At 39.9% G+C, this 22,768-nt stretch overlaps 1 protein-coding gene across 1 annotated transcript; it reads left to right on the forward strand.

The window, feature by feature from the left end:
- The first annotated feature begins 478 nt into the window (after positions 1-478).
- On the forward strand, positions 479-22,667 carry usp53b (ubiquitin specific peptidase 53b). The gene is made up of 17 exons (XM_058089276.1): positions 479-894; positions 3,233-3,418; positions 5,129-5,292; positions 6,208-6,300; positions 6,487-6,621; positions 7,657-7,770; positions 7,849-7,931; positions 9,546-9,651; positions 11,425-11,571; positions 12,428-12,577; positions 12,657-12,825; positions 14,679-14,801; positions 14,878-15,595; positions 17,633-17,694; positions 19,199-19,277; positions 20,281-21,101; positions 21,176-22,667. The coding sequence occupies exons 2-17, from the start codon at positions 3,325-3,327 to the stop codon at positions 21,250-21,252; spliced, it is 3,135 nt and encodes a 1,044-aa protein (XP_057945259.1). The 5' UTR covers positions 479-894; positions 3,233-3,324; the 3' UTR covers positions 21,253-22,667.
- The last annotated feature ends 101 nt before the right edge of the window (positions 22,668-22,768 follow it).

Here is a 22,768-nt window from a genome sequence, read left to right on the forward strand (position 1 = left end):
AAACATCCGGCATGCTGTATTGTTTGTTTGTTTTTTTTGCTGACCTGGGCTTGGATGCATTATCAGCCACTTTGAGTCATCATGTGTACTCTTAAAACCTGCTCAGTTTTGCAGGCTTTGCCATGCAGGACCCTCCATCTGGCCCCCTTTTGTGAATCCATGTCCCTTTTTAGAGCTGAAAATATCTCATTTATAGCCTTTGTCATCTTATTTGAAATCTTCCAAGTTATTTAATTAGGATAAGAGTGAAAAACAAACGTGTCATATTTGCACAAGTGCTGTTTGACTGTGAATGATCTAAATATAACACCAGTTACCTGACATTTGAGTCTTTCTAAAGCACAGGCAGGGCTTAGTCCCCACACTGCTGCATGATTATGAAACCGGTGCAGTCATGTGATGTCTTCTCTCATCATCATCATGACAAGTTGGAAGTCTGACCTTCCTCCTCCTCCTCCTCCTCCTCCAGCACACACTTTGCCATGCAGGGGATTGCGAGGAGTGCGAACACAGCGGCAGTGCACTTGAGGCTACACTAGGGGCGGAGTTTGACCTCTCAAGTCTCCAAACATCACTAATCCGCGTCGGACATTCTGGCCACAAACCATCACTGGCCTCGTTTATCACTCACACAAAAAAGGGAAGGGGATGGGTGGATTTTTAAGCGAAATTAAAGTGTCCCGGACAGCTCTGTGGCACCAAGCAGAGGGTTAAGGCTGCAGCCTGCGTGTCGGAGGGATTGCCAATGCTGCACTATGACAGATAGCACTGCACATATCTGCAGTAGGCGCTCCTAGCCCGCTTTGGATTCGCACGATTTGGCGCAAAAACAGAAAAAAAACATTGGATCTTTGACAGACCACTGCGATAGATTCTGCATCCCCTCTTTTAAAGGTGAGTCTGCATGCCTCATGTTTTGCTACGAGGGCTGTCATGCAAGTTGCGGCATGTTTTTTTTTTTTTTTTTTTTAACCGTTCACACAGTTGGCCATGCTTCTGCTAGCCATTGCAAACTGCAGCTTGTTTTCAACGCGCACATTATCGATGTGCATGTTGTTTACATGTAAATTCATCACTGAGAAGCCCAAGGCACAGCCAGTGTGTTATGTCACACTTGTATAGGCCACCCATTTCATGGCAGCACATGGTGTCACAGAGTGCATGGTGCAAAAACGTGGGGGGACTGAAGCTCTAGGGGGCTTTATTATAGATTTACATAATGGACACGGTGTCAATTCATTTCATAAATGTGGGGACAGAAATGAGTGGAATCAGTTATTTTATTATTATTTTTTTTTAATTTTAAATCTAGAATGTGACTTGACTGTTATTATTATTATTATTACATTTTACTTCATTTTTGTGTGACACTTTAGATTGGGATCACAACACAGAAGCAGTCATAAGTCAAAATGTCATTTAGAATAAAATAGCTCTTATTATTGATGGGAGCACCTCTTCCTCATCCTATCAAAGTGATAATTCATTACGGCCATAAAAGATTAACGTTCCAGTGCAAAGCTACTGAAATTTTAAATGTGCTGTTCACCAGGACAGATGCCATGACTGACTCTCTCCTTGATGAATGATGCATTTGAAAGTTTGGAATTTGTGATTGCCGATAATGAAATGTATACAGAGCTTTATCTAGAGCTTTATCTAAAATTCTAATAGTAGCAATACTATCATTTGACTGAAAATGTCAAAAGGTATTAACTTAACAATATGATTGCTATTGTAGTGTGCAGTGTGATTAGTTTCCCCACATGTAGCTACAGTATATAAGGTAAACAGAATATTAGCTATTTTTAGATAAATACATTAACACAATGCCAATAGATGCATGAATATGAGCAGAGTTCCCACAAAGATTTAATCTCAGGAGGGGATATGTAAATTTTCTTCTTCCTGTGACCAAATCTTACAAAAATACACAATATGTTGCCATATCATTGTCATTTATAAACAACAGATCAGGCATGATCAGCACTGTAGTGCATCAAAGGTGACTTTTCCCTCACTTCGTTCTGTTCTGGTTGTATTTTGTTGTGGAGGAGAGTAGTTCTGTTGTTGCTGGGGTCTCTTAATTAAGCGTTTTGCTCCTCAAAACAATATACCTTCAAAAGATAAAATATATTTGTATCACAAAAATGTTGCCTATAAAAAGGTCAGGTCTCTCAATTGCTTGGTGTTATTTTCTCCCTGTTAGTATCACTGTGTGCTGCCGCTTGTCCATTGTTTTGCATATGTTCCAGTGCTACGATGTGTTGGCATTGCAGTGGTATTCATCCGCACATGTAAACAATGTGCAACATATACACAACGATGTACAAGCGGCATCGCACAGTGATACAAACACAAGATAATAAATGTTTTTGCGAGCTTTGACTGCCATCTCATCGAGCGCTGTGTTTGCTCACTCACTTCCGCCTTTGTCACATTGACACAAGCCCCCTCAATAGCTGCCCTCAACTATTTCTGATGGTGACTAGCGGCTTGTAACCCAAATTTTAGCTTGCAGTTCAAAGCAGAAATTCAGCCGAATTTAAGATGTTGCATCTTAAACAAACTTGTTAGTAGGGACACTGGTATGCAAAGTTACCACTGTATAAATGACAATAAAAATGCTCCAGTACCTCCAGTACCTCTCTCTGGAACTCAACTGGCAGCGACCATAGATACAATTGTCAATTTCCGCTCAATATTTCTTCACGCTTACACTACATAAAACAGTCCAGTTTGAAATACTGTTGACAGATTACTGTATTTTTCCTAGTAGGGAATCAGGAACTTCAACCACTTGTGCCTGATCTTTTCCTCGTTTGGAATTGTAAACAAATGTAGCTTTCCTTACACCCAAAGAAACATTGCCTGGGAGACATTGCTAACACCGTAAACAGAGAAGCATAGCTTAGGGGAGTGCAGAGAGTGTATCTCCTACAGTGCACACCCATATAAGAAAGCCCAGCAATCTGTGACATCACAAACCACCAGTGTTAGAACGCCCTCTTGAACTGAACGTTCAGAGCGATCGCAACCTTATTTTATGATTCACTTCCAAACCTCATTATCTGAAACATTGGAATTGTTTTGGTTGAACTATGAATTGCACAATCTGCACCAGTGATTTCTAACAAAACACTTTCTTGTGAATGTGTAGCTTCAGTTAGCGGGTTTATGGCTTTGTGGCATGTTTATTTTAACAGTTCCTTTCCTCCCATCTACCTTTTAGCTGCCCTTCAATGTCTAGAAGCGCATGTATGAAGATGCCCTGTGGCTGATCTTGACCATGCTTTCAACAAAGCGCTCGGCAGGGGCGTGGGGATGAAATGGATGGAGCCAAAGGCCAATGCACTGCACCAGCTCCCACTTCCCAGCATGTCCAACGGCAGCAAGTCCCCCCCGCAGTCGGGAGAAGGTAGAGGATATGATGATGATTCATCTGGCACACCTCCAATTCACTCATTTGGATTAGTGATGTAATAAAAACCGTGTCCAAGATGAAGTTTTATCAACATCAACTTGTTATGGCGCCATAGTTCACAGTGCCATGCAAAGATGATGATAATAATCCTGCTGAGCTGTTAATGTAGTAACATCATTTGTACAAGATTGAATATGAGCATGTTTCGGCCATATTGGCTGCTTTGGACCAGTGCAACAATACATGCAGCAGCCATAATGATGCAGGCAGCACTGACCTTTAAGAAAACTCTATTTGTTACAGAGGTAGTTTCCTTAGATAAATAGGACTAACCATTAGCAGAAGCACTTGAGGCGACGAGTTTGCAGTCTAAAGAAGTGCAACATGACATTAGTAATGTCATGTGATGCATCACGTCAGGGTTTCTGTCTGTACCATTCATTCATTCATTCATTTTCTACCGCTTTTTCCTCACGAGGGTTGCGGGGGGTGCTGGAGCCTATCCCAGCTGTCTTCGGGTAAGAGGCGGGGTACATCCTGGACTGGTCGCCAGCCAATCGCAGGGTACATATACACAAATAACCATTTACACCTTTTCATACCTAGTCGCCAATTAACCTAGCATGTTTTTGGGTTTTTGTTTTTGGGAGAAAACCCACGCATGCACAGGGAGAACATGCAAACTCTACACAGAGATGGCCGAGGGTGGAATTGAACTCAGGTCTCCTAGCTGACCACTAGACTGCTGTGCAGCCTTGAACTGAATATACCACACAAAATATACCACACAAATCTACATGTCTAACACAAGTCTCTTTCATAGTAGTTGATCATTTGAATCATATACAGTATATAATATACACACACACACACCAGTCCGGGGTGTGCCCTGCCTCTTGCCCCAAGACAGCTGGGATAGGCTCCAGCATGCCCGCGACCCTCGTGAGGAAATGGCGGTAGAAATGGCGGTAGAAAATGAATTAATGAATGAATATAAACACACACTGGCGACCAGTCCGGGGTGTGCCCTGCCTCTTGCCCAAAGACAGCTGGGATAGGCTCCAGCACCCCCGCGACCCTCGTTAGGAAAAGGCGGTAGAAAATGAATGCATGAATGAATATACACACACATTGGCGACCAGTCCGGGGTGTGCCCCGCCACTTGCCCGAAGACAGCTGGGATAGGCTCCAGCATGCCCGTGACCCTCGTGAGGATAAGCGGTATGGAAAATGGATGGATGGATTTGATACACAACTGCAATAAATACAGCAAATTTTATGTTATGTTATATATTTGTAGAAAAAAAATCTTTTTTTACATTTTTTTTATCATTTTTAAAAGAAAATATTTTACAATTAAATTATTTAATGGACAATAAAAAATAATTTAATTTGTTCATTAATAATTCCCCAATTAATTGGCTATATATTTCAAACCCTACATGAAAATATGCACGCAATCTTGTTGTGTGAACCACCGTAACAAAGCATCTAAATTCTAACAGTCAGAAAAATATTCTATTCTGTGGCATTATTAGACAGATTAGATTGTTAGACATTATGCTAATTTCTTTAGTCACCCACAACACAAAGCTAAGATGTTATTTTGTTCAGCTAGCTTAGCATATATTGACCTACATTGAAATGGTTTTAGCATCTTTAATGAACAAAATGCTGAACAAAAGTGGCTCCTTGTCTCCCCAGCTGCAAGTTCTAACTCAATGGCATGGGTGAAGATGTTTAAGAAACCTGGAGGAGGTGGCTTGAAGAAGTCTTACCAGCCTGGCAGCATGTTGTCTCTCGCTCTCACCAAAGGCCTCCTGAATGAACCCGGACAGAATAGCTGCTTCCTAAACAGCGCTGTTCAGGTGAAGCTTCTCTCAATATGTAATACATTTTACTTCTTCATGTTATTTTGTACGAGCTAGCTAGTTTGTAGCTGTAGCTGTAACTGTAGCTTTGCTAGTTTCAAGCTAGCTTGCTAGCTAAGCGGCCATAGTTAGCTGGCTATCTACCACGTGTGTCACCTGTTCACTTAAATGGGGCTCACTTTTTGGGCATGATAAATCCATTTAAAAATGTAAATCACTCAATCATTTTAGCAGCAGCAGCGATTCTGTCACCCAGTCGTCTATTGTGTGTACATGTCAATCTATGCTGTCACTACCTGATTTGACAACACAATCTGGACACAACATTGTTGCTAAGACAAAGATGACAAAGCAGCACAAAGACCTGTTTTGGCCTACAGCTCATTTTTCATTGGCCCTGAGCATATTCTTTAAAAAAGTAATTAATTATAAATGAGATATATGTCTACATGCAGGGGTAACCTTGGTTAGTGTCATTAATCTGTTCCAGAAGGTGGGGCTCTAACCAAAACAGATTCTAACCGAATCATTTTTTTTAGTAATGTTACAAAAATGTGAAATGAAGCCTGTGATTAATTAATCTGATAAAACGTGACATGAACTTTAATTTGATATCACATTCACTTTTCTACCCCAAATATTAAAAAAGAGCATATTTTAATACCAGTGCCTTTGGTCCCTGTTGCTTTCGCATTCTGTCTAGACAAAATCTGTCATCAATCCACCCACCTACGCAAGTACAACCGTACTACAAAATATATACATATTATATAATGTCATGTCTCACCATGCCTAGTTTTTTCAGTTTCTGGATTGTTGTTGAAGTTTTATGCCTTTCTCCATTGAAATTTTAGATTGAATTTCAAGCTGGAAGGAAGATCATAGCACTTACAGTATGTCCATCCTTTCCAGGTGCTTTGGCAGCTGGACATTTTCAGGAGAAGTTTGAGGCACCTCTCAGGGCACTTTTGTCTTGGTGATTCCTGCATTTTCTGCGCATTGAAGGTTTGTTTCACTTATACTGTAATATTGTATATTGTAATATACAATAATATTATAATGTAGGCAGTTTATCGGTCATGGGGCCCTGCCTGTTGGCACGCCCCGCCTCTGAATGTGAATGGGATAAATGTTGAGATGGATAGCTTTAATGAAAGTTATGAGTGATGTATTCCATTTTTTGGCTTTCAGAGCATATTCAGCCAGTTTCAGCAGAGTCGTGAGCGCGTGCTCCCCTCAGACAGCCTGCGGAACGCCCTTGCTGAGACATTCAAGGACGAGCAACGCTTCCAACTTGGCCTCATGGACGATGCTGCCGAGTGCTTTGTATGTTGACACTGTACCTTTGGCTCTTAAAAGTCAGTGGGCTGTTAAATTGAAGTAAATTGGCATGGGTCCGACCACTTACGTAGGCTGCATACCAGAAAAACTACAGTACGTCCCTCGCCACTTCGTGGTTTGAATTTCACTTTTTCATGCGACCACTTTTTTAAAATAAATTAATATATCATGCACCCCGCCTCTCGCCCAAGGACAGCTGGGATAGGCTCCAGCACCCCCGCAACCCCCATGAGGAAAAGCGGTAGAAAATTAATGAATGAATGAATATATCACGCTGTTTCATGATTGAATACAGACTATTATGAGTAAAAGTATGTCCATATTATAGCACATTTTTCAAGCATAATAATAGCTAAATGAACTACACTACAAAATCTAAGGCATTCAGAAGACGTTGATGAAATGTAGTACTCCGCACTGGTTACTTGGAGTCAGTGGTGGTACCTTAATGTTCGGTGAAGAGATCAGACCTGGTCGCCAGAACAACAGGCTTTTATTGCAGGGTTCAATTCTCACAGCAGGCACAATAATCCCTCATAAAAAAACCTGATAAAAACACGGACTACTGTTCCAGCCGTAACCCACACCAAGCTATCTATGAAAATATCCAGTCATATATTTTTTGATTGTACTTTTCTTCAAACCTTTGTTTAAATTAATAAGAACATTTTGTCGTCTTGTTTTCATGGATCCGGTATCAATTTGTGTCTCATGACACCCCCCATATTTTAGCTCGGAAGCTATCAGATGCAGCAAATCAGATCAGATTTTTAATGGTTAAATCACATGTTGCATGGCCACTTGTTACTAGGCAGAAACATCATAAAAAATAATTAGCTTACGACAGTCACTTTCACTATGCTTTACTGCTTTTCTGACTCACGCCTTTTAGTAAGTTATTTTTATACTAATTAAATCTTTCTTTACTGATACGTTTGAGTACATGATTCTGCTGCCTTTTAGTGTCAGGAATGTAATGTCGATTTCACAAGATAAACTAACCATCCCTGCACTTATTAGGAAAACATCCTGGAGCGCATTCATCTGCACATTGTCTCAGACACTGCAACCGACTCTTGCTCATCCAAATCCTGCATTACTCATCAGAAGTTCGCAATGATGCTTTACGAACAGGTAACATTCTTATTGATCTTGCTTTTTTTCCTACACTACTCATAAAATGTGTATTCATGTGCACCTTTTCCACTGCAGTTTGTGTGTCGCTGCTGTGGTGCATCATCAGATCCTCATCCGTTCACAGAGTTAGTCCACTATGTCTCAACTACAGCTCTATGGTAGGTACTTGACTCACCAGTAAATCTTTAAAAATAGACAATAGGTCAAAGCTAAATAAACATTTGAAATGTCATGTTTATTCCTTTTAGTGGCGCCTGTACCAGTCACGATTTAATAAAAACACATCTCCCCTTTATAGATGACTGTGATGTATTTGAGTCAACTTTGACTTAAACCAAGGTTGATGGTTTGCAAAAGTGAAATAAACTCTTGTACCTATACAGTGGTTATGATAGGACTGTCTCGGGTATTACGGCCAAACAATGCATCTATGCATTGGCCACTCAGTCTCTGTGAGGAATTGATAGTGGTTCTTTTAGAGTTGGGACTAAAAGACAGATGTTATTTTGTATAGACAGATTCCAGCCATGGAATTCCTTAATCATCAGGACTGTTTGTTTGGTTTATTTGTTCATAGCACGCACACAATACGCTGAACAACTTGTATTGGTCTACTTCCTCATAAAATGCACTTTGCACCCTTCACTGATGAGTTATTCAAGCGTCCGACACTATTTGAGTGCGGCTGCAAAGTGCCAAAGGAGTATCAAAAAGGTGGGAAACGTGAATGAATTCAATAAAGAATTCATATCAAAGTATGAAGGTAACATCTTTTACAATAGCATTGTAAAGGAAAGGTTCCTAGTTAACATATGTTGCCGGGGAAATGGTTTTAGGGAGACACATTGCAGAAAGGGATTGAGCTGCTGCTGAAGGTCCCCGTGGCTCTTCCATCCCCTTTCCTTCCTCCCTCCATTCATTACCGTGTTCACCAAAAACAATCTTCAATAAAGGTAAATGTGATGTTAAATGTTCATTTATCATTTTACTTGTCGTTTTTTTCTAGTTTGCATTGTTTTCTGCATGTAAAGGTATTAATTATGCCCTATAAAATGTTTTTTTGTTCATATTTGCCAGTGTTTAGAACAGATTAATTGGATTTACACTCTTTCCTAATTAAAAAGTTGCTTAATTTCTCATATGCTTCGGTTTTGTCCAACACTTAATGACGCAAACTGTCATGTTTGTTTGTCCAATCTCGTTCGTTAGCGGTCTACTTCCTGCTTTCCCTTTCAGTGTCACTCAAACAGCCAACAAAACAACAAAAGTGAAGTACGTGTCAGTGACCTTGTCTGTATATGTTGGTTGAGCTACTTCCATGGAGAATGACATAGGATGTAAGACTTTAGACTCTTATGCCTGTGTGAGTGATTTCACTTGCTTGGATGGAGAAGTCGTTTGCTGCCACTTGTTGGTATAACACTTGAGACCCCGAATATAAGAATATAAGTCTTTTTCAGACTTTTTCCTAGGGAGAAAATACTGTCATGTCACATTAACTTGGTCAGTAACTTCCAGTTTACATAGTTACAACCAGTAAGAGAATATATTGATACAGTATCGGGTTCTTGTGACCCATTTTGGTTGCAATTTGATTTTTTTTCGTGTGAAAAGAAACCAAAGTAGAGAAGGCAATGGACCTGGTTTACAAACAAACAGAAAGTGAATTATTTGCTTTGTAAGCATGTTTATATTATCACTCCGATGTTCAAATGTGAGGGGTTCTCCAACAAAATACCAAGCATCTGTCTGCTGTGTTTGTCTATATGCAGCCAACAGGTAGAACGCACAACAGGGAGGACCGAGCGTCTCAGGTCAGACATGTTTGGAGAATTGCTGCAGGCAGCAAACAACACAGGCGACCTCCGCAGCTGCCCCGTATGTCATTCATTGCCTGCATGCTTCTTTTACGAGCTCTTTTAAACAACAAATGTCTTGTGAACGCTTATTCACCTACTAGCCATTAATGATTTAGTCCCTCAGCTAAACGGTTTGCACGTATATTCTGTAGAATTGACACACCATGATGAATGAATGAACTTTTTAAGAGTACATGTTGTTCTTTCTGCTGTGGTGCTGCACTTGAAGGAAGGAGATGGTGCCAGAATGGTGTTAGGATATAAATAGCAGTAAGGGCTTAGCCTCTGTTTTTTCTTTCATCTGTATTTGCTGCTGCTGCTGCTGCTGTCTTGTGCCAGTGTTGTGAGCCTTGCCAGTTTTCTTTCAAAATTTGCAAAGCGAACATAACAATACATTATTATTATGTCCCTATTATGAGCAGTACATTTACTAGTGTCAGATAGTTTTTTTTTTTCAGCACGCTAATAAATCCGATATTTATTTCCTAGCTTTGGATGATGCTTGCTCCTCTGGTTTCACTTTGCTATGCCGGCTTAATATTTTACACGTCACCTAGATATTGTATACTTTAAAGGTCCACTACTATGAAATTATGTGTCACTTGAGCCTGTTTAAAAGCACCAAACATGAGAAAAATCTATCTTTTTACTTGTTTGTTCCACTTCTGAGAGACGAGGCGCTTAAACGGTCACTAATTAAGTTCCGTGTTTGACATCATGAAAACATCCTTGATATTGTAATTCATTAGCATTAAAGCTACAGATATACAAACAGTGTCTTCCCAGTAGGACTTGCAAAAAGCTCCTTTTTTTAAACTTGTTTCAGTATTGAACAAGTAACAATGGCGCTAGCAGCTAATGTTAGCAATCACTTTTGCTTAACCATATTCATCTTTGTCTATCTTTTACTGTCTTTTACAGTTATGTAAAAAAATATCAGACCACCCTTGTTTCTTCAGTTTATTGATCTATTTTAATGTCCTGGTACAATTTCTTTGGACAAATAGAATGATGATAACAAAAATAGCTCACAAGAGCTAGCTGATATCTAGCAGCTTCCATGGTTTTCTTGATTATAACAAGTAACTATGGGAGTGTACTGCTAAAAAATGTTAATCTTGTGAGCTATTTTTGTCGTCACTGTTATATTAGTCCAAACAAAGGTACTTTTAGTTGTACCAGGCATTAAAATGACCAAGAAACTGAAAAAACAAGAGCGGTCTAATAATTGTAATAACTGTAACTGCACCCACTTTTGAGCTAGCACTGTGTAGCTATTGTTATCCAGTCAAACCTCGGTTTTTGTACAGTATTACACTTAACAAGCTAGTATGTGCACAGTCAAAGCAGGCAACGCATTGCTGAATCACTGTCTGAGTGTGATTGCTAAATAACCCTCCATAGGTCCCAAAGAAAGCTGTGAGCGCCAGCAATTTGATAAAAAAAAAGTGAAAATCACGATTGAGTTTGATCTTGCCAGGATGTACTGGAAATCTGCATCAACAATGAGTTCCATCCAGTCGTCATCATTATTTCACATTGTTTTATGCACGTAAAATTAGAATTATTCTGTATAAAATGTATTTTTTGTCAATATTTTCGGATGCCTGAGACAGATTCATTGGATTTACATGATCTCCTGTTGTAAGAATTGCCTCGGTTTTGGTATGTTTGCATTTCTGTCTCACCTTTTTGAACAAATTAATGACAAAAACCGAGGTTTGACTGTAAAAATGTGTTATCTTTATTTGTGGAATTCTACATTTTGCTTAATTATTTGATTTTTTTTCAGCGAGACTGCGGCCAAAGCATCAAGATCCGCCGTGTGCTCATGAACTGCCCAGAGATCGTCACTATAGGTTTTGTCTGGGACGCGGAGCAGTCCGATCTGACAGATGACGTCATTCGGTCGCTCGGCCCACGGTTGAATTTGTGTGGGGTAAGATGATGTAATAATGTTTTCCATCAAATGGCATGTTATTGTATTATATGTATGTTTTATTTGTTTCGGGCAACAAGTTACATTAAGGACCATCATGTGATGACATTTGCACTTCTGAAAAGGAGTAGGAAGAAGCATAACTTATTTTTTAGGGGTGTCACGAGATTGTCATGTTTTTAATCACTAAGCGTGTGGAAAATAATCAATATTAATCGATGCACGCGATGCGAGTGCATCGGCTAATTCACTGGATATGGATGCAATTCCAGTGAATTAGCCGATGCACTCGATGCGTTCACATTTGTGGGTATTGGTAAAATCCGACGCAAGCACCGTTTTATTAATGTTCAACTGCACCCTATATGCTGTTCCCCAGGTGCAATGAATGCACCATCATTATTCCGTGTTTTGTATTGAATACGGACGGAAGCCGTGAAAGTCAGGCACATCTGCGATAATGTGTTGGAAGATAAAGAGTTGAGAGGGTGTCTTCTTCATTAAAAATTGACAGACAGTATGAATTGCCCGTGAGAAAATAGATGTCACAAACGGCAACTTTACTGAGTGAAAGTGACATATTATAGGAAATATTGCATTATGACATACTGTATTATTATTAGAATTTGTTATAACATTAGTGGTTTATTTGTGCTCGGGAAATGTTAACAATAATATTGTTTTTTGCCAAACAAGATCAATGACAACACAAGTTTGCCCTCATTAATTGGTCATTTGTTGCATTTTCAACCGCTTTTAAACCAAAAATGATGCTGTTTTGAGTACTATAAACCCTAAAAAATTAAACGCTAAATGGCTAACACAAGTTGTTCTTTATTTATGATTTGTGTCTCAGCTTTTCAACCGTGTCACTGATGAAAACGCCAAACGGAGCGAGCTACATCTAGTGGGGATGATCTGTTTCTCCAGCAAACACTATTCAGCCTTTGCCTATCACACCAAATCTTCAAAATGGATGTTTTTTGATGATGCCACTGTAAAGGAGGTAAATGGGCCTCGGCTGTGTTTTATCTTCCCATCATTGTCTGTTAATTGCTCTTAAAGCCAACCTGTCTCATTCCTAGATCGGCTCCAAATGGAAAGACGTTGCCTCTAAATGCGTCAGGGGACATTTTCAACCACTTCTTCTGTTTTACACCAACCCTGAAGGGACGGCGGTGTCTAACGAGGATGCACCAAGACAGACCACGATGTGTCCTCGATACAAAGGCCAAGTAAACGGTGAAGGAACAGGTAATCCACTATTACTCATACAATTTATAAATATCAATTTATTTAAAAACCACATACATTTACCATTGAGAGACTGGACAATCAGCCTATATTGTTAGCAGGCTGAGATAATGTATGGTAACTCTGCCAAAAAACATGAAAAACATTACTGAAACAATTACTGTAAGTACCTCTGTAAGTTCTGATGGGGCTGCAAATTCGAGACTTATGACTCTTATGACTGGCCTCGGGATTTGGGTGAGTGCGATTAAATCGCAGGCAGAAAGATTTCCCCCGCCCTGTGTGCTGGCTTGAACTTGACGTGAGGATGATGCCTCTGTTGCATGCAGATTACCACCCACGCCTTCCTCCCTAATCCCTGCGCCCGTGGCCCAGCTCGCTGCACAGCCATCACTCTTCGTACCCTGTTAGATGGACATTTCACATGTTTTGCATCACTTTATTTCACTGCTTGTTTTGTTGGCAATGACGCCTTGCCAGTTCCCATGGATTGTTTTGCTTTGGTGTGGCGCCCGGACTCTTTGACTGGCATGGGAGTGGAGTCTTGTTTTGAGAGTAGTTGTAAGTAATTTGTTTGTCAAATATAGCAGTGTATATGTTGTGTACATGTAAAAATATACCGTGTTAGGTACACTTGCATATTCAAATGAGAAAATTTTTACCGTTACAAAGATAATAGTTCTGAGTTTTGACAGTTCTATCGGTTTGTTTATTCTTTTGTTTGTAGTTTGCAATGTGCTCACAGTTTACATAATAGCTGCATACGGGAAAAAAACACCACAGGGATGGTGAAAGTAGCAGCACATTTAACAGTGTTAATGATGCAGTTGTATTGCTTCATGTTGCTAATGAGGCTCCTGTATTATGCAATCATTGTACAACAGGAAGGAAGGTGAGAGTGTTGTATTTGTTGCTGTTCACAGTTTTGTGATAAAAATATAACGGAAGAGCTAATAAATTAATAGCTAGGTAGCTAACAGCTTATAACTCGCATTATTTCATTAATTACTTAATTTTTCGTGTGTAATTAACACATACCATCATTTCTGTTATGGCTTTATTTTGACCTGAACACATCAACAGCAGTGCAATTCCACGCCATATACTGTACGTATGTATCTCCAACTCACACACACGTCTCTAGTTCGCTGAGCCTCGGAACAACACTTTCTCAGAATCTTGAGATGCATTCAGGGACACTCCAAACACAGGGTTTCCGCTACGTGTAATCGATCGTGAACTGTTGAATTTGCCATAATCTATATTATTATGGAGTTGCTAACGTTGACCGCTGTTGACTTGTAAGCTGTGTCAAGTCTTGTGTCTTTTGAAATCTATGAACAAACTAACATTACTAACATTACTGCAGTAATGTTGTGTACTAATTGTAGTAGGTTACCAAGATTAAGTGCAATACAATTTTTGGGGTTATTTATATATCCCAAGTAAACATTGACAAAAATAATTGTATATCAGAAGTGATGATAAGCTGATGGTGGGTTCTTCCCTTGCAGGTAGTATGCATTCAGTCCTTACTAACTTCTGAATGGTTGCTTCACTGTGAGCTTGTGACCATGAACAAGATAAGCAGTATGAAATGAATGAAAGCAAGAATTCCCCACTGCAAAACAATTTGAAAGGGACTACATTTCCACCTAGTATTACATAGGCTTGACGTAGTTTACACCCGGCACATGTAGCGTAAATTAAAGAGTGACTAATGACTACTGTGTGCATGTACTGTGACTGCACTGAATTGGGTAGCAGAAAGAAAGTAAATCCTTCAATAAATAAGATCAAGTACACCTTTGAGCCAACCACTCATCTGCCTTTCCATGACTTTATCTCCTCAGTGAAAAATCCCCTTGGCAGTCCGAATAGATTCCAGGATCCTTTTATGGAGAATTTGCAGAGACCTGTTGAAACAACTAAAAAGGACAGAGCACACAGAAGAATAGACCCATTCCAACATAAAGGTAACATCTTTTAGTGTAGGGGGGGCCATTACTAAGAATTGTTGATTAGAAAATGCTGGTTGTCTGCTTTCTATAGATGTGACACATACAAGATCAGCCTCTCCTCCTGGAAATGGACCGAAAGAACAAAAATGTAAAAGCTATCCACGCAACGAGAGGTCAGTGACCCATTCAAGCAGAGCATCTCAGGAACCACGTGGACAATCCCGGCCCACACAGGGTGGCGGGCACAGCAATAAGAACCACTTGTCCCCTAGTTGCTCCGATCAGGATAGCTCCCAGGATCAGTGGGAAAATGGCGGGAGTGGAGGAAGCCGGAGTAAATCCAAGTCTACCTGGAGACCCATTCGCGAGGTGCTAAATGTGGATATGGTACTCAACGAACTGGAACAACGCCGTCAACAGCAACATGACAGCCCTCGACATTCAAAGACCTCGTCCCAGGAGCGGGTGCATGCTGAACCAAGTCGAGATCGCGAGCGGGAACATGTACGAAGGGGTGAGGACCGCAAGCAGAAGTGTTTGATGACCATTTACGAGGACGACCAGCGACACGAGACTGAAAGCCACAGCTCAGTGGAGTCAGACAGCAGGGCCACACAACAGAGGGGCGGCAGGCTGACGGGTGGTGCCAAGACACTGCTGAGGAGTGACACCTGGACAATTCAGAGGACCGAGTCGGGCTATGAGAGCAGCGACAGGCTCAGCAGTGGCTCCACAAATCCTGACTCGCCGGGCGTTGATGGCTTTGCTGTCAAAGAGCAGAGGTTGACAACAGAAACCCAGTTCCAAAGGTAAGACAGACCTGTGTTTAAAAGTGAACACGATAAGAAAAAGCACCGCCTAAATAATAAAAAATAATCAATTCATTCATTTTTAAGAATTATATCTTGCATCGAGGTCAAATGGACTGCACTTCTTGGCTGCAGCCTGTAGAGGCGCTGTTTATTCAGTCTCAACTAGTAGCTAAGTACAGCAAAGTCCACATCCACTAGGGCAGGGGTTTCAAACTCAATTTACCTGGGGGCCACTGGAGCTAGGATCTGGGCAAGGCTGGGCCGCATCAGGTTTCCCCCCCCCAAAAAAAACGCATTTATTAAAAACAGAAAAATATACAAACTTTTTCAGTGCTTTGGTTCCGATTTTCTACAATAAAAGCTCTGATAAAACATTCCACTGTTCTCAAATATCTTATTTTTTATTTTTCTGCACAAAATAAGATGAAAAATAAATAAACAAATCAAGAATAAAGAAAATCTATCAGTAATAAATAAATATAATAATAATAATAATAATAATAATAAAACGGCAAATAATAGAAACTTGTTACCATTGATTTTTTTAATAGTCATTACAAAGGAGTTTTTAGTTTATAGTTTTATTGCACCTGAGTTTAAGTCCCACTTGGTGGAGGTTGTGTATGGACATTAGCTCTCAAAGTCAACAAATCTTACCTTATGCATTCCCACGTAGTATTTGCATATGGGAGCAATTATGAGATGAAAGAAAAAGGCAGAAAATACATCAAATTAAATCCATACATCATCAGAGAATGGTAGATGGTGTGTTCAATGTGTTCAATGAAAGTCGGACAAATCGCAGTTCGCATTAAACATTCAAAAACTGTGGGGTTTCTAATTAATAGTTGCAGTATTGTAATAAAATAATATTTACTGTAACATAATTATTAATTTGTATGTATTTTATTGTGTTTTAAAAGAGAAATGAAATGACATTAAGTTTGCAATTTTGATTAACTGTTTTATGACTATTGCCCTGTGTTTTAGGTATTTTCATTTGTACATTTTATGAAGGAAGGGGCATTGAGGCAAATCCTTAATAATAATAATAATAATTTCTGAATGTTCTTAAATGGGCTTTTTTACTCACAAACATTTAAAATTTAAAACCAGTATCATAAATAAACAAATCTTATTTTGACACTGTTATCAAAAACATGTTTTTGTCATTGTGAGAGGTCTCACTCTGAACGTTTGTGGGTGAGTTTAAAAGCTAATATAATAAAGAAAATAGTAATACGAATAAAGGCATATCTTAATCTTAAAAACATGTTTGCTGACTGTATTGTTTTAAATAATGGACCATAAAATTTGATGTAATTAACATTGTAGTTGCACGTTGAATCATTTACCACAAAAAGATTTCCCCTACTTATTAAAGATAAAAAGCTATTTGTATCTGTGATTAAATGTGATTAATTCAGAGTTAACTGACAACAAAATGTGATTAATCTTAAAATTAATAAAAAAATATATACATATATACTTGATCAGTAGTTACAATGTGATGTTAAGCTCTAGTCACAGAGCAGAAAAAGAAATGTGCAGAAAAGCTGTGTTTTTGTTTGTTTACCCAACAACAGCATTTTGTTTTGGAGCCTAGAAACGTAACCATTTGAAAACGCCTGAAAGTTGTAAAAACTATTGCGTCACCAGCTAAATTTAAAAAAAAAACAGGACCTACAGTACATATTCAGTAAGGGTAAGTAGTATGCATAAGTAAGTTTGTGGTAACATTTGTGGTTTTTTTAGAGCCTATTCAGCATATTCATATTACCTGTGAATGTGTGTTGTTTTGACTACATTGTATTTTGTGAAACCTTAAAAATTGCTTTTATTAGTTTCTTCTCATGAAAACATACCTTGTAGAAAAGTGTCTGTCCAGGTTTTGAATATTTGCTCTCACACTCAACTATGCTACTGCTATGTGTTTAATTGTGCTTTGTGACTGTGAATAATCAAATTCCTGTTTTGTCTTGAAAACATGCTAGGATTCATTGTGATATTTTTCCCTTTTACACTCATTCACAGCCAGCTACACCCAAAGGGAGGCGATGCAAAATCAAGTGTAACGTCCTCACCGTCACACAATGGTATGTTGTAAGTATTTAAAAGGCCTCCTCCAGTTTGTCTGGAACTGTAAAACCCTTTGTTGCTCATAAAGTTCAAATAACTGCAAGCAAACACTCAAGTGTATGTTTGGTCAGCTAAATCCCTTCATGCCCTCACCACTCTTGCATGTAATGTGAGGGATCTCTTAGTCCATCATCTAAAAGAACAAAGCGGTGAGGTGTTATCTCCCGGTGCTAATGACAAGGGGAGTAAATAAAATGTAATTAATGCCAGAGGTCGGCATTGAAGCTTGGACTGACTTTCTTTAACCTCCTCACCCAGTGCAGCCTATGCAGGTTTTAATCTGATGATAATCCCACAGAGCTCATGCAGAAAGCACAGCTGGACACGGCTGCTGGCGCCGACACAAATATCTTCCCGCCTTCCTGCACGACTCCCCGTTGCCTCGCTCTGACGCACAGCAACAGCTTATATCCTGGCAAGGACCTTTGCAGGGCAACAACCAAGAAAATAGTCTATTTTTATAAAGGGCTGGAATTCAGCGCCATGCTGCCCCTTGCTGCTCTGGTGTAATAAGGGGTGTGATGCCGTGCTCATGCTCTCATCCAGCTGTGTGCAAGTGGAGGGGGATGGACTCCTTGCTTAGTGCTGCCACCCTGTGTCTGCACGATTGAGTTTAGGGTTCATAGATGCACCATTGTTGATTATTAATCTTTGATTACTTGAATTAATATAAACAGACGAAAAGACTAAATATTTCCTGGAATTTTTGTTTAATGCCAGAATTCTGTCGTATAACTGATATATGTGTTGTAATGTATAAATACATTTGTCTCATAATCCTGTTAATGCCTTTGGTAGTGCACAAATTCTAATTCTGTTATCTATGCTAACAAGCTCAAGGGTTGTTTCAATAATGTTAATTTTAATCTAAAATATAATTATATAATAAAAAATATAATGTAGGGCGGCACGGCGGTTGAGTGGTTAGCGCGCAGACCTCACAGCTAGGAGATGAGGGTTCAATTCCACCCTCGGCCATCTCTGTGTGGAGTTTGCATGTTCTCCCCGTGCATGCGTGGGTTTTCTCCGGGTACTCCGGTTTCCTCCCACATTCCAAAAACATGCTAGGTTAATTGGCCGCTCCAAATTGTCCATAGGTATGAATGTGAGTGTGAATGGTTGTTTGTCTATATGTGCCCTGTGATTGGCTGACGACCAGTCCAGGGTGTACCCCGCCTCTAGCCCAAACACAGCTGGGATAGGCTCCAGCCTCGTGAGGAAAAAGCGGTAGAAAATGAATGAATGAATGAAAATATAATGTAATACAATTCAAAGTTTTATTAGATTTACTCTGATAAAATCATTTTTGTTGTCCGTGTAGTTTGGTACAATATAGTTGGAAGAGAATGTTAACTGAATTACAGTCCCTAAGTCCTATTTAGCATCCTTGTTTTTGTTCAGTTAGGCAGATGATGTGATGCGTTTACTGCATAATGACCTTTGTTTTTTATTCTGTTGCAGGTAAACATCAGGCAAAACCTCAGGGAAGGAACCATGACCAGGTTTCACATACACATCTTAAGTGCAGTCCAAGTTCAAGGTATTTTACTTGTTAAGTGGATTCTCATCAAGTGTTAAGTAGGTTCGAAGTAAATTTGAAGATTGTATAGATATGAATATGCATTAACAATATGTATTTACATATCTATAAAACCGCATATAAATCATAATAATTTCTAGATCTACCAATCTACTAATTGAATTGTAGATTCAAAGTCATGGGCCATTTGCGGTTCCTGGACTGCACTTTGGGCATGCTTGCTCAAGGAGGAATGTCCCAATTGATTCTTTGTAGGGAGTGAACATTTTGCACAGACCACAATCTTGTCAAAGCGACCCCCCCCCCCCCCCCCTCACATGTACTGCCCTAAACGACACGACAATTCCTATGCCAGGCAAGTAGCTGGTGGATTGGGAAACGTATTGAACAAACGTTCATGCCCACAGATGAGCCATCCATACTTCTAAATTAAACTCTCCAGTAACATAAATACAACGGTAGAACTGTGGTCAGCCATTGTTTTTATAGTGATGTAGTTGAAATAGTGCTGTGTAAAAGGCACCTTTTCATAAACTCTTTTGGATGAAGGGTGAAAAAATCTTCCATAATCTTCCATATGGATTCTTTTTTTTTTTAATACTTTATTTTTATTTATTTTTATATTTTTCTAAACAAAACGTCAACAGCAATACAAACAGACTCAAAAAGGGGGCACTGGACATACACAGCACACAATTTGGCTATCCCACATTCCCTGTCATGGTGCAATTTGAGTAATTTCCTTGATTTTGTCCGTGAACAGTGTCCATTTCACCCATTTTTCTCCACGCATGTCTTCTTCAGTCCTCAATCTATGTGTTAACAGTTCCATGTCATGTATTGTGTTCATCACACAAAGCCAGTCCTCCAATAGCGGGGGTCTTGGGTTAAGCCATTTTTTGGTAATGGCTTTTTTACATGCTACCAACATGATTTTATACAGATGGATTCTTGTGTTCTTTGTTTATTGTACTACTGATGCTATTGTTTGACTGTGGTGCAGACGCAAGTCCAAGTACACTTCCAGTAACTGCAGAAAGTCTTCAGAGCGGGAGTGCGTGGCTCCGGATAACAGGCAGAGCGAGCAGCAGGAGCTGACAAGCAGTCGAGGCCACGCGGGGGAAAGCGTGGCCCCAAGGCACGTTGCCAAGACCAGCAGCTCGGAGTGGAACAGCTCAGATGACCTCGCTCTCTCCGAGCCTGAGGAAAGAGACACTTACCGCTCCAATGACGCCGCCGCCGCCTCCGACCCGCAGTGTCCTCATGTCCCCCTAGCGTATCATTCCCCTGGCAATGCCGCCATAGAGCCTCTCCAGCTGAGCAATCAGCGTCAGCTCAGCACGACAGGGACGGGCTCTCCTCACCTCCGACCCGGCCAGCGGCTTCCCCCTCATCAGGGCGAAACAAGCGAGGCCGCGTTTCGCCCCAGGACGCTTCAAGAACCCTTCCAACCAAATCCTCGCCTTTCCACTTCATCCTTCATCAGCCCCCACAGGAAACCTGACATCTCCGGCCTGCGGACCTTCTCGGACGCCAGCTCCAAGTCGGGCTCGGACCCGGAACGGAGCACGCCATCGTCGTGCGAGAGTGACGACAGACTGGCGGGGTACAGAGCAGAACAGGCGGCGTCTACTCAGGAGGTTTCTCTCACCACGTACTTCAACGTGGACAACTGCATGACGGAAACGTACCGTCTCAAGTATCACAACCAGAGGCCGCTGCTGCTGTCGGCCACGGTGCCACGAGCAACGGGCCCATCTGAGCGCCGAGATGCTGCACTCGCTGCAGACACGCAAGATGTGCAAATAGCCAACCCCGAATCAAGTAAGTTGCCTCTGTCTTACGCAACGCTTATATAAGTACTGAAATTGTTGATGTTTATATTCATATTTTTGCAGGCAATACGAGCAATAAACCCACTGCAAAATGGAACCCAGTGACAGCCAAAGGCTTGGATGAACGAGGCTTTTTATGACTCTACCTTTTGTTTACATGCATGAACCGTGTGGTCACATGAGATTGAAACTGGATGCCAAAGAGTTTACAGAGTGGAAATACACCTTATGAACAAAAGTATTTGGACAGACGCCCATTTCACCTGCAGCAATGGTGTCCAAACGTAAAACTGAAACTGAACAAAACATTGACATTTAAGCTTAGTGTGAAAAGTGATTAAGAAATTAGCGTAATAGCTGATAATGCACTCCTGATCAAAATTTGAAGGCCAGTTCAAAAATGACAAGAATTTACATTCCGCACTGTTGGATCTTAAAGAGGTTATAAGAAATGGAAGCGAGACAAAAACATTCTAAAGTAAGCCATTTATTATAAACAAGCATTAAACTGAAATAGGCTGTTTATCAGCCAATCAAAATGGGTTTGGGCATGTAAGTGTTTCCTGGAGGCTAGTGGGAATGTTGCACCAAGGGGTGAAGATGGCTTCATGGAGGACATCCGCTTTAGGGGAACTTGCTTTGTGCTCTGTTCCCAAACTGTTCCCATTCGGCTGAAAGCATATAATAGTTCAAAATGTCTTGGTAGGATAAGAGAAAAATGAATTGATTAAGACATGTGTCCCAAGACTTTTGCCCGTATAGTGTAAAATGTATTTATGCAAGCTTGTCACTTATGAGTGAAGCCTTGTTTAAATATGTAAGATGTTCTGTATTGCTTTATACATTATTAACACACTCTCTCTCTTTTAAACACGTATTGTCTTCCTACTTTTGGTTTTCACCAACATCTGGACACGTTATATTTTGCACTGAAGCTTTTTTTGATCCTATGCTAAAATAATTATTTTTTTATTTGTGCTATAAAACTGCAGACGTGCTGCAGAATCAAACTTTTGTCATGGAGTATGATGCCATATGTTCTCAGCAAAGCTCAAGTAAGTGTACACTTTGTAAAATAATACTACCCGATGTCGGCGCCCAGGTTGAACATTGTACAAAGTCTAGTGGTCATCTGCCAAAGATATAGCATAATATAACATGTGATTGGCCAAAAACATCAAAATGATGAAAATGTGGATGTCCAGAAGTATTTTGAACAGTGGTTCTCAACAGGTTTGGCTGCAGGATTGTGGGAATTCAACTCAAAATTCTCAAATATCAGCACTTTGCTGTTCAATTTTCACAGTTTTTTCATTGTAGTGCCAATACAAAATGAGTTGAATGAACAATAACAATTGTTTAAGGAACAATAGGTTTTTATTAGTTTTTCGAACTCAAATAATTTGATTATTCATCCATTCATTTTCTACCGCTTATCCTCACAAGGGTCGCGGGGTACTGGAGCCTATCCCAACTGTTACATTTGTTCACTTCCTGCTTTCCTAATATAATTTAAGTTTTTTTTTTACTTTATTTTATTAATTTATATATATATATATATATATATATATATATATATATATATATATATATATATATATATATATATATATATATATATATATATATATTATTCTTTTTTGTCACATACCAAGT

The sequence above is a fragment of the Doryrhamphus excisus genome, chromosome 1, assembly GCF_030265055.1.
Source record: "Doryrhamphus excisus isolate RoL2022-K1 chromosome 1, RoL_Dexc_1.0, whole genome shotgun sequence".
Lineage (NCBI taxonomy): Eukaryota > Metazoa > Chordata > Actinopteri > Syngnathiformes > Syngnathidae > Doryrhamphus > Doryrhamphus excisus.